This window comes from Pyrenophora tritici-repentis, chromosome 10 (assembly GCF_003171515.1).
Source record: "Pyrenophora tritici-repentis strain M4 chromosome 10, whole genome shotgun sequence".
In the NCBI taxonomy this organism is placed as follows: Eukaryota; Fungi; Ascomycota; class Dothideomycetes; order Pleosporales; family Pleosporaceae; genus Pyrenophora; species Pyrenophora tritici-repentis.
The window spans coordinates 3,853,191-3,869,706 of record NC_089399.1 but is presented as its reverse complement, the minus strand read 5'-3'; the positions used below and the strand labels follow the sequence as shown (position 1 = coordinate 3,869,706).

Genomic DNA, 16,516 nt, shown 5'->3' with positions numbered 1-16,516 from the left:
GTGGTTCCGTTGAGGAAAAATGAAAAAGCCGGCAAGGGAACACAGGTACAAAGTTTGGTAGGACAGCTGCCAACCTCGTTCAGTCTTCTGCCCCAAGTAATGTGGGTGAGGCGATAGATATGATATACACCGGGTCTCGATCAACTGCCGCAGCCCGTTCGCGTAGTCTGGCCCGCGAATCCATACCGACGATTTGCCCGTGCTTGTGGGGTTACTTGCTCAAATACCCTCGCTCCTACGCTAAATGGTATCACTACCCGCTCCCAAGCCTTTCCGTCCTTCTAGGGCCTTGGCTGCAGCACGACAATATGCTCACTCCAAATCTGTCGCATTCGCCTCTCGTGTTTATATACCTGACGTCTGGAGCACGTTGTATAGAATGCAGTCCATCATCCAATCTTCAATTGTCATCATCACTCGCTGTGTTGAGTGAAAATGGCCGCCGAGATGCTGGTCCCGCGGGCGCACATTCAAAACTTCAGCGAGGCGAGCACCGTTGAGCCGCACTGGGGTTATTCTGTTCGTCTCGTCCCATGTACCAACGACAAGGGCTCCTGCGAATATCTCGACATCGTCTACCACAGCCATGACCTGGGAATGCTATACACTGGCATCATATGGGCGACTATTGGCGCCATACTGCTGATATGGGGTGTCGGACGACATTTCGCGCGATCGCAGCCGTCCGGCGTCCAACTACCGGCGGTGGTAGGCGAGGGAGTACCGCGAAGACGCAGCGCATTCGAACGACTACAACGAGCCATCCCAGCGTACGCACGACGATACCTCCTTCCCGATGCTGCGCGACCAATCTTTGGCCGTGTCACGCGTACCCAGGTCTTGACGCTACTAGTCCTGACCGGCTACCTGACCATCTTCACCTTCGTTGGCATTGTCTACAAAAAATGGGTAACGCCCGTGAAGAAGATCCCCGGCCTATATCAAACGCGCAGCAGTCTCGGACCGTGGTCTGATCGAATCGGAGTCCTCGCATATGCCCTCACACCCCTCTCCGTCATGCTCTCGACCCGCGAATCCATCCTATCGCTCGTCACGGGACTGCCATACCAGAGTTTCAACTTCCTCCATCGCTGGCTTGGATACATCATCTTTGTTCAATCAGCTCTCCACACCATCGGTTGGTGCATCATTGAAATTCGTCTGTATCAGCCTCAACCCACCGTCGCCATAGAATGGATTGTGCAGACTTATATGGTCTGGGGCTTGGTCGCAATGATTCTTTTGACCCTCCTCGTCGTACTCTCCACGCCATGGGGTATTCGACTGACTGGCTACGAGTTCTTCCGTAAGGCTCACTACGTCCTCGCCATGGTGTACATTGGCGCCTGCTGGGGACACTGGGAGAAACTCAAGGTCTTCCTCCTACCAGGCCTCATCGTTTGGTTCATTGACCGCGGTATCCGCTTCGCCAGGACCGCACTGCTACACTACAACTTCCTACCCTCCGGGCACATGGGTTTTCGGGCAGCCTCTGCAAACATCTCGCTCTTCAAGGATGAAGTCAACGGCGATGTCGTGCGTCTGGATTACGACCATCCTCAAGACGCTTGGGCTGTCGGTCAGCACTTCTACTTGACGTTCCCTGACAGCAGCATCTGGCAGTCTCACCCATTCACGCCCATCAGCCGCCCAGTCTTCGGTGCTGACACCCAACGCCACTCGTACATTTTCCGCGCCAGGAAAGGCGAAACCAGGAAGATTGCCGACCTTTCCATGAAGCGCATCGCGAACATTGGGAACCACGAAGAGTCGCACGAAGGTCTAATGGCTGCTGCCCGCCTTTCTGTAGTAATGACCGGTCCTTATGGTGAGCGCACCATGCGTAGCTTAGCATCCGATTCAAACGTCATCTGCATCGCAGGCGGTACCGGTATCGCCTACGTCCTACCCGTACTTCTTGATCTCGCTTCCCAAACACAAACACCCGATCGCCACATGTCTCTCGTGTGGGTTGTGCGTCGCCGAAGCGACATCGACTGGGTTGCACCCGAACTCGCGATCCTAAAGCGCAAGTGCCGCAACCTTCGCACCGGCATCCACATCTACGTTACCCGCGCCGCAGAAGAAGCCGGCATCCCGCCACCCGCTGTTTCGGAAAAAGTTGGTGCAAGCGACTGCGCAAAGGAGATTGCTCCTGCTACATCCAGCGCCGCCTCGTCGTCTCTTGATGCGTCCTCGGCGTTGTCGGTACATGGAGTTTCAAAGTCGGATCTGGGCTTGAATCATATCCAGGCAAGGCCAAACCTCGATGCTGTTGTGGCGGATTTCGTCGCTGGTACTGTACGAGGAGGCACGGATGTTTTTGCCTCGGGGCCTGGTGGCATGATTAGCGATCTGAGGCGGATAGTAGCGAACACCAACAAGGGTGGCGAGGTGATGAAGGGAAATGACAAGTGGGATGTGCGGTTGACGTGCGACGATCGCTTGGAGTGGTAGTGTTGTTTTAGTGTTATTGATACCCAATCGAAATATTTGTATGTTTATGTTGAGAATATTCCGGTCACCTGTCACGAGGACGCTAAGTCACATGACCCACACCGCTCTATATTAGCCGAGCTTTGTATAGTTAGCAATTGACACACTTACATGCCATGACTGAGAGAGTCATTCTTTCTCAACAGGTTATGAGCCCGGCTTACGCGCTTGCGTGTGCATTGTGAGTGTCCGGAGTGTCGTTTCTTCGATATGGGCAGCAAGCTGGTATATGCGTGTCTACGCCAGAACAACCCAGGAGGTCGTCGCCTTCTATATTCTAAGACACTGGGTCGTCGCCCTGGCTGCCGCGAAGGGTATTAAGTCCTGAAGACACTGGGCCGTCGCCCTGGCTACCGCGAAGGGTATTAAGTCCGAAGAAAAATGGACTATCGTCCGGAGAAGCTGGGAGCGTCTCGAAGATACCTTGGGCGAGTTATACCCAATTCCGACGCGCGAGTCGAAGAGAGCAATGGTTGCTCTATCCCTTTTCAACCAACCTTTTGACAACGATTCGAATACCTACCTACCGACGGTAACCATCGATTCTTCCGAAAACAACTCGAATTGCCTGCCTATCGATAGTAACCTTTCGAGACCTTCTTTTTAAACTAGTAGCTACAGTTCGACAGCTACTTTCAATTCCTTAAACTCGAAAACCTACCGTTTGACGGTGCTCGAAGTTTTTTTACTCTCTCGAACGCTACCCACCTACCCCCACCCGATTTCTCGATCGATTTTTATCTTCTTTCCAAAGGATTTCGTTAAATAAACGCAAAGAAGCAAAGGCTTATATAACGATGGGGGAGAATAAGGGTGTTAGGGTCTGGAGCCCTGAATAGGACACAGACAAGGAGGCAGGAGCGGAGGAACGGAGCGGGGACAACAAGAGAGGAGAGCGTACATAGCTAGAGTACTGGGAGTACTAAGCTAGGGGAGCGCTAGGATAGAGGAGAGCGTACACAGCTAGAGTACTGGGAGTACCAAGCTGAGGGAGCGCTGACTCTCACGTAGGAGTCGAGGGAGAGTCGGTATGTTGGTGATATCGATTCTACCTTGATTTTCAAACGCGAAAATTCTCTCGACCTTCTTTCTCGACCTTCTTTCTCGACCTTCTTTCTCGACCTTCTTTCTCGACCTTCTCTCTCGACCTTCTTTCTCGACCTTCTTTCCTCAACTCTTCACTCGGCCGATACCTCACTTTACTTGAGGGACTCGCAACGTAACGGCCACTATAGGGTGACAGGGAGGTTTCATTCTTGTTGACAAGGCACTTCTGGGGGAGTGTTGGAAAGTGCATGCAAGGCGTTCAGTGGAAGCATATAAAGGGAGAAGAAGCTTCGACTGCAAGACCTATACAAAGTAGTGGGTACAGCTGATCGGCTTATGGGGGAGTGTTGAGAATATTCCGGTCACCTGTCACGAGGACGCTAAGTCACATGACCCACACCGCTCTATATTAGCCGAGCTTTGTATAGTTAGCAATTGACACACTTACATGCCATGACTGAGAGAGTCATTCTTTCTCAACAGTTTAGCCATATAGCGTGCTGTAATGCTTTGTAAGATCTATCGATTCCAAGACTTGTGATCAGCTACTACCTAGCGCTTTGATGGGAATACGGCTGACTAATGAAAGACGCTAACGGCTATCGTGACGTTATCTCCGTCTCTCCAAAGCTGTACTTTAGGTGTGTACTCACAGATGTCTCATCAAACGTAATTGCGCTTGCCGAGACAAATTCCTAGCACTTCTGGGCTACAGTCATTGTGATGCGAAAGTGACTGGTGCCGTCGTGCCGCCGTGCCACATCTAGGTAGTCATCTGGAAACCAACACGTTAACTCCGAACCCCCCCCCCCCATCACCCACGCCTCATGCTCATCAGCTTCACTCACAACTGCCACACAGAAGACTGCCACCTGTATAATCGACGCGATGACTGAATTACTTGATCTCTGTTATGATATGCTGATGAAGATCTTGGAGGAGATCAACCCTGAAGACGTTGCAGCATGTGCTCAGGCATCAAAGGGCTTCAACGAGTTCGTCACAAAGAACACGCGCCTTCACAAGAGCCTATATGTGAAGCACTTTGTATGGACTGATCGATCTTTCATCTACACTTGAAAGACTAATTGTGTTCTAGGATGACCCTCGTCGACGAAAGCCGCAAGATCCAGAGCCGGACTGGGCAAGGGAATTGAAGAGAGTGGTTGAATTCCAAAAGATCCTCCATTCCGCTCACAATGATGTCAAGGTATTTATCCCTTACTTTAATAGATGCGCTTACTCATCATATACAGACAGAAGCGTTTCATAGCGTCTGTACGACAGCTATACATCTCATCGCCACCATGTCGAATGACGACTCCGGTGTCTCGCACAACCAACAGCTGATTGAACATTATTTCCAGAAAATACCACAGAACCACAATGCTTTCATGTGTCGCTCATCACTCTACGGACGTGCAGGGGGATTGACTCACCGGCCAGCTGACAACGAAGAAGACCGTCAATTAAGTGCGAAGCTGCACAGCCTACTCGGATTCACTCCCCGGAAATTCAAATGGAATGATCTCGCCCACCACCCGTATGCCAGGTCACACGTCTACGACCTGCGAAATTATACCGACAAAAACCAATGGGGCCCGTTCCGCAAGGACGGCAGCATGCGTGTGGATTGGGAGATGATAGAGTGTCTGATGATTGTCATTGGATACAACTCCCATCTAAGCTCCCAAAAGGATCCACAACTACACCAGGCCCCATGGTTTCGCGCGCTCGATGGGCTGATTCCTGCAGAGACAGAGCGCCCAGGTCAAGGTCAAACAGATTACCTGACGCTCGTACGCCAGCCGGATATTGCTTTGGATATGAAAGATCCTTATGGTGTTTCGGCCATCTATGGGCGTGTGAGTAACACCTTTTCCATGGAAACAAGGACTCCAATCTAATAGCGCTAGCTCGTCTGTTTCCTTGATTACCAAGACCTGTGGCATTTTAATTTCAGCAACGAGGCAATGAGAGTACCGCCCAACAGACCGAGAGAGGCGCTTACCGCCGATGAGGCCTTCAGACATATCGTCATGAGTCTTTGGGTTACCGATGTCACTGCACCGGGCCCCTTGGATCACCCCGACTTACCCATAGTACATTTCGAGGGCGTGTCAAGATCTGTAAACGCCCAGTGGGATCCCAATGCCAACTCTGGGATTCGTGGTACTGTTCGGATGACGCGCGAAGGCGAGGTTCGCTGGCAGACCATCTCAGTGTTTCAAGGGTAGGGTTATAGTTCCTGTGATCCTATGTTCCACAGGGCATTGCTGACATTGTGACAGCGGTGAGGAGCGGTGGCGTAGCGACGGAATCCAAGTTGGCGGCATGCGCTGTCCACGCGGTGTTATCGGAACATGGTTCGACAAGGACTTCGACGCCCACGGACCTGCGGGACCGACGGCATTTTGGAAGATTGCCGAGCGACTATCGGACTCAGACAGAGAAGGCAGTGATTCTGACAACGACGTTTAGTATTCAAATGCTACAATACATAACATAGGAGACGTGTGTGAAGGACACCGTGGTTCTCATCAGTAGTTTGGTATATTGAATTAGAATAAATTTGACAAGAGCTGGCTCCCTCATTAAGTTATCGAGAGTAAAAATTACTACAGTGGGAGGACTGGTTTAACGAACGGTATACTCCATCTTTCCTCTTCCTGCTGAGGACCGAGCTTTTCTTTCAAACCCAAATACCCTTTCCATTGTGCAATACCATATGCTCGTCTTCCCACCTTAGATGGTCAGGACACCCTTCTTCAGAGCCTGGGCGCAGTTGGGGCCGAGGTTCTTGTCCAGGTTGTTGCCTTCCAGGGTAATGTTCTGGACCGACTTGCTTGCGCAAAGGTCCTCTGGGACAGGGCCGGTCAACTGGTTGTGGGAAGCGTCAAAGACAGTGAGGTTGACGAGGTTACCGAGGCCCTGGGGGATGGTGCCGGTAAGCTGGTTACCGAGGAGGAGGAACTCCTGGAGGCTAGCCATGTTGGCGACGGTGGTGGGGATAGCACCGCTCAACTTGTTGTTGGCCAAGGCGAGGTACTGGCCGGGGAAAGCACCAATGCTGTTGGGGATCTCGCCCTCGAACTCGTTGTTGTTGACGAAGATGGCCTCGATTTGGGGCCATGTGGTGAAGAGATCACTGGGGAGCTTTCCGGAGAAGCTGTTGAAGCGGATGTCGAAGAAGGTAAGTCCGTTGACACCGAGTGCGTTCTTGGGGAACGATCCGGACAGCTTGTTGTTGCTGACGTCGAGCTCGTACAAGTACTTCAACTTGTTGATCTTGGGAATGGTGCCCTTGAAGTTGTTGCTATTGGCATGGAACAAGGCAAGGTCGTGAAGCTTGTCGAGGAAGCCTTCCAACTGGTAGTCGCCCTCCAGGCCGAAGCCGTTGATGTCGACGGATGCGAGTGCGAGCTGGTTGGTGTCGGGGTTGGTCTCTAGGAAGAAGCCATCCCATAGGGACAGATCGTCACCAGCCGCAGTCCAGTTTGCGGTGACGTTGCTGGGGCCCGTGATGTGCGCGGCGAAGGCTTTCGCTACAGCAAGATCACTGACTAGGCCTGCGTTGAGTCCAGTGCTGTTTCCCTTGGGGTGGCCGTGCGGGGCACCCTGAGCAAGGGCCAAAAGGCTGGGGAGGATGAGAGACAACATTGTAAAGAGTGGATGGTCGATGGAGTCGATTAGATAATACTATTAATGATAGACAGAAAGTTGGATAGTGGTTGACCTGTTGATACACAGCAGCACCCTGACTTATATACCAAGCATGCCTCCCAGCAGCTTACACACTGCATGCTGAGGCGTGGGAATTGCCAGCGAAATGAGTAACCGAAAATAAACCCGAAATGAAGATCCGAAAGATCCGCTGTTGGGATTGGATTTGGGGGATGACTAACCTGTGGTGAGAAAAGAAATCTTACTTCTCTCGTCGCTGTAGAAAAGGCCCGACAGGCAAGGCCGACATGTCCCCCAACCTAATTGGATCCACCACGAAATGTCTGCCTTGCAGTATCCTATGTGCTTTTGCGATACCCAAGTTCATTCCGACCAGCAAAGTTTTTCCGTCGATTTCTCTGTTGCAAATTGGCTGGTTTCCCGGGCCGTAATTTGTGATGGGCGTGGGTTTGATTTTCCGTAGATCTTTGGTGGATGGCACGGGCGTCTACGCAGTCATCAACATGTAGAGTCAGACTACCAGTTGCGCCGTTGGCGGCATGCTGTAGATTGTCAATCCACTACGGCTGGGGGTCATAACGTTGATCTAACCCGATTCCCCGAGTGCTCTAGCTTCCCGAAAACTAACTCAGTTAGGCAAATCCTGTCAGGATAGAGTGGAGCAAGAGCCCCCAGAATATGGCTGCATGCGTGGCTCAGGCACGACGAATCTGTTTATGCGTAGGCAGGTATGGACTGTATGCAAATTCATTGCGTTTACGTAACGAGGTAGGCAGTTTTGTGGTCCGACAGCGCCTGTCAGCAGCTCCTACGTCACATTTGAGAGGGAACGTGTAGCTACCGTCATACACGACAGTCTACCGGTATGAGGATGCCATGAAGCCCGGAACGATTTGCCGTAGTGCTGGAAGATGCCTGATCGTCACCAGGGCTCATGACGATTGTTGGAACAAGATTGTCGAACTCCAAAGGGTCGTAGACCCAAATGAATGGTAAATCGGCACTAGCACAGTTGATCTACCCTGGAAGGTGAACCATACCAAGGACACTAAAGAAGATGTCAGGGGTAACAGAGGCTTCAGAACGACAGATGTGGCTAGACTTGCTGACCGGAGTCCAGACACACAGACAAGCTGATACCATGAGAAATCTCTCAGGCACCGCTTCGGTGCTTAAGGAGTTCGATACGATACCTCACATTGAAGGCTGCCTCCCGCTTGGTTGTGGCTGGCAATCGCACCAACGGTGGCTCGTAGATCGCGTGAAACCCGCGGCCGCAGACGGAAGTAAATCAACGGTGTGCGCCTCTGGGGGATGTGGAGATGAGGTGACTTCTCGTACTATCTGCGCTATGCGCCGCATGGAGATCGTATACATATACCGACACAGTCGATCAGTCGGGCGGATGGTTATGGGTGTTTCTCGAAATACCTTGAGCCACCTGGATCTGGTTGGCTTGGTGGCCAAGAACATCAACTCCTATAGTAATTTGTTAGTAAATCGATGCAGCCACGCTTTCTAACACCCACAACGTATTTGAAGTTCATTGTTTGCTGCGATCGCCTCTACTGACTCGCGTTTTTGGTGTTGCAATTTTCTCGAGCCCATCTCATCGCGATGCCAGGCACCGGCCACCGCTTGCAGCCCGCTGTTCTCCAGGCTATCCTCGACCGAATTGCTGCCTGCGAAAGTGATCGAGCCATCTCTAGAGCTACAGGTGCGAGCCGTAACACAGTAGCAAAGCTGAGGTTGAGCTTAGAGTTTTGGGGCGTGCCTTATCCGCCGCGCTGCGTTCGACTTGGGCGGCCATCTATACTCCGGCAAGCTCAGCGCGAAGGCCTTCAGGCATACCTCAATGGCTCACCGGGCGCATACATGGATGAGATGAGGGACTTCTTGTACGACGAGTACGACGTTAGGATAAGCCTTGCGAGCGTTTACCGAGAGCTAGAGAAGATGAGATGGTCTCGCAAGCTTGCAACAAAGCGGGCAAAGGAGCAGAGTGAGCCACTCCGCCGCCTCTATCTTGCCAGGATGGCGCAACACTATAAGGCGGAGCAGATCGTTGCGTTGGACGAGAGCGCCTGCAATGAGCGTACGGGCGACCGCAAGTATGGCTGGTCTCCAATCGGGGAGCCGGTGGAGCTATCACACAGCTTCAGGCGATCAGAACGGTGGTCGCTGCTGCCAGCCATGACGATAGATGGCTACATAAGCTATAAGATCTTTCAAGGCGCGATTACATCTGAGATCCTAGAAGACTTCTTAGAGTTTCAAGTGCTGCCGTTCTGCAATCCTCACCCAGGGCCAGCCTCAGTAATCGTGCTTGATAACGCCTCCATCCATCGATCAGAGCGTGTACGGGTGCTTTGCCAAAGTGCTGGAGTACTCCTTGAGTATCTGCCGCCATACTCACCAGATTTCAACCCCATCGAGAAGAGCTTTAAGCAGCTCAAGGGGTGGATGAAAAGGAATTCAGCGCAAGCGGAGAACTTCATTGACTTTGGGGTCTTTCTTGAGTATGCAGCGCAGCTGGTGTGCTGTAATATTAACTGCAGAAGCTGGTTCCATAGGTGTGGCTATCCCTATTAATTGTGCTTTTAAATGGATGCCACAGTACGTTTCTATAGGTAGATGATACCATACAAATGCGAACGATTACACCTTAATGCGCAACCCACAAAAGCGATTTAATAATTCTAAAAAAATAAGAGCTATTTCTATACATATAGAACTATCTTAGGAAGTTAACCTGTTATAATCGCATAACGTTGTAGTGTTGTACATAGGGCTATCCAAATAGACTATTGTTGCAGCGCATTTGAAACGCCTGAAAAACCTCAACACTATAGCGGGCACGGGCCGCTGTCACCAAAAACGCTCAGGCCACTAAGCTTCAAGCATTCTCGCCATCATCCTCCACAACACTGCTAGACGGTTCAACCACCAATTTCTTGCGCGCAATCTCTTCTCTTTTCTTACAACGTTCGACTCGTCTCCAGTTACGATCTGTGAGACCCTGGTACCCAGCTTGCCATTCTTTTGCAGTGTTTTGTAGCGTGAAAAACCAGCCAGGAGGCTGCTTGAAATGCTGCGTCCACAACTTCAAGATATCACCAGATGGCTGCATCAAGAGGTTGATATCCATAGCTCCGTCAATAACAAGAGTCTTATAAAGCTCGTTAATGTCCTCTCCAACTGTAGGAAATTTTAACTTAAGGTAGTTAAAGAAATTACTAGTATGCTCGTTAATCTCCTGCTCATGATCATATCGGATAGGCGCCCACTGAGATGCACTAGATACCTCAGCTCTTGTTATCGTTGGTGCAGCTGCCTGCAAGTTAGACTCCTGTTGAGGTTGCCTGTTCATCCGCTCAAGCTGTCCAACGATGAGCAGTTTTGTTAAGCTTTTGATATCATCGTCGCCATCTCCAGCCGCCCGCAACTTGCGCGTTTTCTCATGCACCCGCAGGTCCTTTGCTCTCAAAATTGCAAGCCGTACATCATCAGATGGCTCATCGTACGTTGCCCTTCTCGCTGTAATTGCTCTTGCCCACATGGAGATAATGTTGCCGTTGACAAAGAGGTGATCTTCGAAGCGCGCTGGCTGCCTCGCTGTTGGCGCCATCCAGCAGCAATAAGGATAGTTCTCGCAATGGGTATCTGTACAGCGCCATCTATCCCGGATAGCAATAGCATGCCCGCTACCTGCTTGTTCAGCTGCTATTACACCAGCAAGCCCCTCCTCTTGAATCACCGTTGCGGTGCGTCGACGAGGACCGTCGACAACCGTTGGCAACGGCTGCTGCTCCCCTGGAATTTCAGCCAAGATGAGCTCGAAATCGACGTTTACTGGCTCGCTGACATAGTTATCAACCTCTACAACAAGGCGCTGAAAGCTATTCCACGTTGCATCAACACCTCGCCGCAATCGCTTTATCGCGCGCTCGCGTTTGGCCTGCTTAGCTGGGTAAACAACAGTGCAAACAGATGAGATCTTCGCTCTTTTTGGCCGTAATTCTGCAACAACGTCATCTACCCACTGCCATAGGTCGTCGAAATGCAGCGAGTACAGCCGTACGCCGTGCTCGCTATCGGCAGCTTCAGGAATAAAGTGTTTCTCCATATCACCACCAAGGCAAGCCCTCCACCTAACGCGCAGTACAGGATTAACCTCATCCTCTAGCGCTTGCGATGAGCGAGGCAGCCATGGAGTGCCTTCTTGACGTCGGTACGCTGGCTCTCCCTCATCCTCAACACTACCGGCAGCGCCCTTAGCAGCGATCTCATCCTCATCCTCAGGCAGCGGATCGCCATCTCCATCCTCGAAAGTATCCTCATCCTCGCCAACGATATCTTCAGCTTGCGCGGAGGCAGCTGTTTGGGTGGCTTGCAGCTCAGGCTCGGACAACGGGCTTTGACGGCGCGGCGGGGCAGTCGCTGGAGGCGACGGCAGCGCCTCACGGCGGACACGTTTAGGCGTTAAATGGGTAGGATTTTGTCTAGTTGCTGGCGCTCTACGCTTCTGGAGGACGGGTTAACGCCTTGATCGAATGGCTGCTTCGGCTTACGCTGGCGCTTGGGCGGCATCCCAACAGCAGCTAGATTGAGCTCGCAACAAGCTCCACACAAACAAAACGCTATACACGAACGATTTAGAGTACAGGACTAGCTTCATGGGCTTCTGGAGGTGGGAAACGGCTGCTGCATTAATTTACTAACAAATTACTATGGGAGTTGATGTTCTTGGGCACCAAGCTAACCAGATCCAGGCGGCTCAAGGTATTTCGAAAACCACAATAGCTTGCTGCTGAGCGTATCCATTACTCCTAGGCCCTGTCACGCGCCTCCACCTCCGCGATAGAGTTGCGCGGCTGACACCCCATTTCCTCGCAAACTCTGCTAATACAATTTTTTCTCCGGGTTCTTGCGACTCTAAATCTGCAATTGCATCATCAATTGGAGCCATGGTTGTTGAGTTATAGCGCGTTGAAGTTATGACGCTGAGACGCGCGTTTGGTGTTCAGCGTGCACGAGATGAATCCGTGTCCGTGCGCGTGATGCGCGGGGAACACCATATCCACTACTTCAAAAATGAAGCTATTAAGCCACGTATATAAGCTGTTATTATACGAATTTATAGAGGGGGAGTAATTAGATGCTTGCGATCAACTTGTACTATCTATATTTTGATGGGAGGTTGACGTTGCGGCCACGTGATGTGAGCTTTGATGGAGGAGCTGGAGGCTCTTCTTGAACTTGAGCACCAGCGCGAGCAGCCTCAACGCGTTTTTGACGCTTGTTGTTCGATGAGGTAGCTGCTGAAGCTCTCCTCTTTCCCTTTTGGGGTAGTTGTATAGCTTTAGCAGCGTCTCTCTCCTCCTTCTGGCGCGCGCGTTCAGCTGCTTTCTCAGCTCGCTCAAGCTCCCTCATCTCCTTGAGTCTCTGCCTCTCCACACGCCTCTCCTCGAGCTCATCTTGACGCTGCAGTCGAGCCTCCTCGCGCTGCTTCTTGGACCGTGCTTTTTGGAGTTTCTCCTCCGTCTCATCTCGCTCCCGTACTGCTTCTCTAGCTCGAGCCTCACGCAGCTTGCGAGGAGACCAGAAGACAGAGCCACCGTGATACTCCTGGCGCTGTTGAAGGTCAAGAGCTTTGCCCTTCTTCCTGTGCTTCTTTTTATGTTGAAGAGCCTCCTTTAAGCCCTCGTTCTCATGCTTTAAAAGCTCATACTGCACAGAGAGATGGTGAACGCTTGAGCGCAGCTTTCTTGCCTCATACTGATGGCTATCATTAACAGCAGCTCGTACTAGCCGATCGAGCTTTCTCCAGTCATGATCAGAGAGCCCTGACGATGAGCTTCTCTCAGCTTCTGGCGTGCTAGCAAATCTACGAAGGATAACGTTGGCATCCATCGGCCAGATCCCAGTGGCTTCGAAGGCCTTCAATATGAGGCTCTCTGTGAAGGAGGATATCCAGGCGCTCCAGAAGAGCGGGAAGAAGTCCCCTTTCTTGATTGGAATAAGGCCTTGAGCCTTATGGAGATGGTTAGTGAGCTCGTTAGAGTAGGCTTGAGAGAGTGGCTTGAACAGCACTACATCTAGCGGCTGGAGCGTATGGGTCGAATGGGGAGGAAGGATCATGAGGAGGATCCTATGGCGATCGCAGTACTTAATAAACTCCATCGTGAGGTGAGATCCATGGCCATCAAGGATGAGCAATCTCCATCTACCTGATCGTTGCTTTGTAGAGCGATCAAACACCTGCTCCAGCCAAGCTAGGCCTACGTTATCATTTGACCAGCCTGTTGGAGATGATGAGACAAAGACCTCATGTTCTCCTGCCTTGATATCTTCTACCCAACTCGATCGTATAGCTCCATTTTTAGCTGCGTAGATAAGGGCTGGAGGCAGCGAGCTCCCATCAGCGCAGCAGCAGGCCAGGACTGTCAGAAACTCGCGTGATCCATCCTGGAGAGATGCTCGAACCTCCTTCTTCTCCCATTGACGCCTGCTGAATATCCTCTTACTTCTGCCTATCAAGCCAATTAAGAAGCCCTTCTCATCCATATTGTATATATCTCGAGCCTCTAGGTGATATTCGGTGATCTTTCGATGCAGCAGCTCGAAGTAGAGTCTATACTTTGACTCAGAATCAGCCAGGTGGCGCGTACGATCCATGGCGCTGGTCCACTTTGAGATGAGATGGATCTCGTGTCGGTTGATGAAGCGAGTAACCCAGCTCTCGCTGAGCTGCTGATGGGCTACTTCTGATGAGAAATTCCTGATCATCTCTCGTGTAGGAGGAATGCCTCGCTTTGTGAGCTTTTCGATATATCTCACAAGCTCTAGCTCTTGTTGTGGGTTGAGTTTCTGCTGGTTGAAGTTCTTGTCTCTTTCTGAGCTTGTCTGGCCCTGGTGCCTTCGGGTCAACGTAGATCTCACAACACCATGCTTAGCAGCAATTTTAGTATACGAGAACTGTTCTCCTGGCTCTAGATTTTCAATATCTTCAATCGCAGCTTGAATTGGGTCCATATTGGTGGAGTTAACGTGTGTTGAAGGTGAAGGGGTTTGACGTGTTTTGGTGTTCCCCGCGCATCACGCGAATCCGCGCATCACGCGCACGGACACGTTACGCGTCGTCTCGTCTAATCAACAACGATAACAACCTAACAATAAGCAACCTGTCTCTTTTGTATTGTCGCGATGCCTCGTCCCCTTAATAAGACTGTTAAGAAGCGCTCTATTAGGCACAACAACGTTAACGCACGCCTAGCTAAACAGCGCAAGCTCACCTCGCAAGGCACCGAAAGCTAGCCCGTAGTCCTTAAGGATACGCAACTAAGCTCCCCGCGTGAAGCCCTAGCGATCGCTACCCAGGCCGACGATTTCGAATCACAACTGCGCGAATCGCGGCCAGAAGCTAAGGTTGTTGCGCCCGTAGAAGCCTTAGAGGCCGCCACCGTAGCGTCTACAGCGCCTAATAAGGCTATAGAGGATAGCTTTAATCAGCGCTTTGTAGATAACTTTAACAGTATCGACTAGAAGCGCTTAAAGGGTTTCATAATGCCACCGCGGACCTAGAAACAACGCAAAAGCTAGGTATACAACTATAGTTACCGCGTTGCGTCGCAGCGTAACCCAGAGCGTCTCTTCTAGGTCTGCCACACCTGCTATCATAAGAAGCTAGAGGGCGCGGTGTTAGAGACGACGACAGCAATGAGCTCGGCGCAGTCTTATCTCCTTAAGAAACACCGCATAGACGCGACGGGCAAGCTCGCGGTTAGGCTGCTAAATAGCTAGGGGACGCTCTCTATGCTGGCGGGCTCTGGTGTAGTAGTTAGCTAAGCTGTTACTAATAAGATAGGCCACTTTAACGTATGGGCATTTCGGATAGTAGCTGTCGAGTGGCTTGTCGATTGCAATATACCGCTAAGGCTGTTCGAGGAGCCCTCGTTTTAACGGATAATAGAATTCGTAAACCTAGAAGCTGTGAGGGCGTTATAGAGCAGTTATAACAGCGTTAATCGGTACGTAATACGGCTGTACGAGTTTTTGCTACCGCAGGTTGTTGCTAAGCTTAAGGCAGCCGCTAGCAAGATCTATATAAGCTTTAACGGGTGGACAACTAAAAGCGGTAAGCGTGGCTTCTTTAGAGTAGTTGCGCACTACGCAACTGCTTAGGGCTTTGTTAAGGACCTCGCGATCGACTTACCGCAGCTCTTAGGCGTCCACTTAGGTGAGAGGATAGCTAGTTGTATCGAAAGCACGCTGCGAAAGTTCGGGATAACTGCGTTAAAACTAGGTTACTTCGTGCTCGACAACGCCTACAACAACGACGCCGCAATCAAGACGCTTAGCAGCAAATACGGCTTTATTGCTAGCCACCGTCGCCTGCGCTATAGCGCTTATATAATTAACCTCGTTAGCTAGGCGGTGCTATTTAGCTTAAACAAGGACGCCTTTAACAACGACGCGGTTAACCTCTAGGTAGGCTTCTTAGCTGTCTCTCTCTTAGAGTTGCTAACTAGGTAATATAAGAAGAGGAGCGCTTCCTCTAGGATTAGCGTAAACGAGGTCCGCTAGGTACGCTGCTAGACGTTATTAATTATATTAAGACGCCTTAGCAATACGAGGTTTTCCAAAACTTTTAAGACCTAGCTAACTGCGAGCTGCCTACTAAGAATTAGAAAGTACTTAAGGTTGTAAAGCCTTGCGTTACGCGCTAGAATTCGTATTACTTTGCCTTTGAGCGGGCGGTCGAGTTGCAGCCAGCTTTTAACTTGTATATCGCGTACTATGTTGACAACCAGGACACCGCGGACAGTCACGTAAGGACCCGCGGAAACAAGATACCTAAAGCACCTCTGTGGATGAGATCGAGCGGGCTATTAGCTAACGACTAGGCCGTTGTAAAGGACTATATTAAGGTTTTGCAACCCTTAAAGTTAGCTACAAAACAATTAGAGGGCCGCGGTAAAAGCGGGCGCTTTAGAGCGATATACGAGGTGTTGCTAGTCTTTAAGTACTTACTTAGTGAGTTCGAACAGCGCTACAAGCCGTACGAGCTCGTTAATTACGAGGCAACTAGCGCGCCTGAGGATCACCTCGCGATCAACCTAAAGGCTGTCTAGGGGAAGCTCAACGATTACTACAACCGGCTCGACGAGTCGGCTGTATACTACGCCGCCACGACTCTCTACCTATACTACAAGTCCTATTGCGATCGCGCGTGGCGCGACAAGCCAAGTTGGCTTAAGAAATCGAGAGAAGCTTTCCAGCAACTTTG

At 51.0% G+C, this 16,516-nt stretch overlaps 5 protein-coding genes across 5 annotated transcripts; 2 read left to right on the top strand and 3 right to left on the bottom strand.

Annotated features, from left to right (window-relative positions):
• Positions 1 to 435: 435 nt before the first annotated feature.
• Positions 436 to 6,024, top strand: PtrM4_053210 (F-box domain containing protein; the record flags this gene model as incomplete). The annotated part of the gene is made up of 6 exons (XM_001937082.2): positions 436 to 2,421; positions 4,405 to 4,590; positions 4,643 to 4,753; positions 4,800 to 5,408; positions 5,460 to 5,776; positions 5,835 to 6,024. The coding sequence occupies 6 exons, from the start codon at positions 436 to 438 to the stop codon at positions 6,022 to 6,024; spliced, it is 3,399 nt and encodes a 1,132-aa protein (XP_001937117.2).
• A 264-nt stretch (positions 6,025 to 6,288) lies between these two features.
• Positions 6,289 to 7,203, bottom strand: PtrM4_053200 (Leucine-rich repeat (LRR) protein; the record flags this gene model as incomplete). Its single annotated transcript, XM_001937083.1, has 1 exon — positions 6,289 to 7,203. The coding sequence occupies one exon, from the start codon at positions 7,201 to 7,203 to the stop codon at positions 6,289 to 6,291; it is 915 nt and encodes a 304-aa protein (XP_001937118.1).
• A 1,641-nt stretch (positions 7,204 to 8,844) lies between these two features.
• PtrM4_053190 (DDE-3 multi-domain protein) lies at positions 8,845 to 9,819 on the top strand (the record flags this gene model as incomplete). Its single annotated transcript, XM_066104990.1, has 1 exon — positions 8,845 to 9,819. One exon carries the CDS (start codon positions 8,845 to 8,847, stop codon positions 9,817 to 9,819), a length of 975 nt encoding a protein of 324 aa, XP_065959554.1.
• A 304-nt stretch (positions 9,820 to 10,123) lies between these two features.
• On the bottom strand, positions 10,124 to 11,905 carry PtrM4_053180 (uncharacterized protein; the record flags this gene model as incomplete). The annotated part of the gene is made up of 3 exons (XM_066104989.1): positions 10,124 to 10,606; positions 10,730 to 11,744; positions 11,799 to 11,905. 3 exons carry the CDS (start codon positions 11,903 to 11,905, stop codon positions 10,124 to 10,126), a joined length of 1,605 nt encoding a protein of 534 aa, XP_065959553.1.
• A 500-nt stretch (positions 11,906 to 12,405) lies between these two features.
• On the bottom strand, positions 12,406 to 14,262 carry PtrM4_053170 (uncharacterized protein; the record flags this gene model as incomplete). Its single annotated transcript, XM_066104988.1, has 1 exon — positions 12,406 to 14,262. The coding sequence occupies one exon, from the start codon at positions 14,260 to 14,262 to the stop codon at positions 12,406 to 12,408; it is 1,857 nt and encodes a 618-aa protein (XP_065959552.1).
• Positions 14,263 to 16,516: the final 2,254 nt, after the last annotated feature.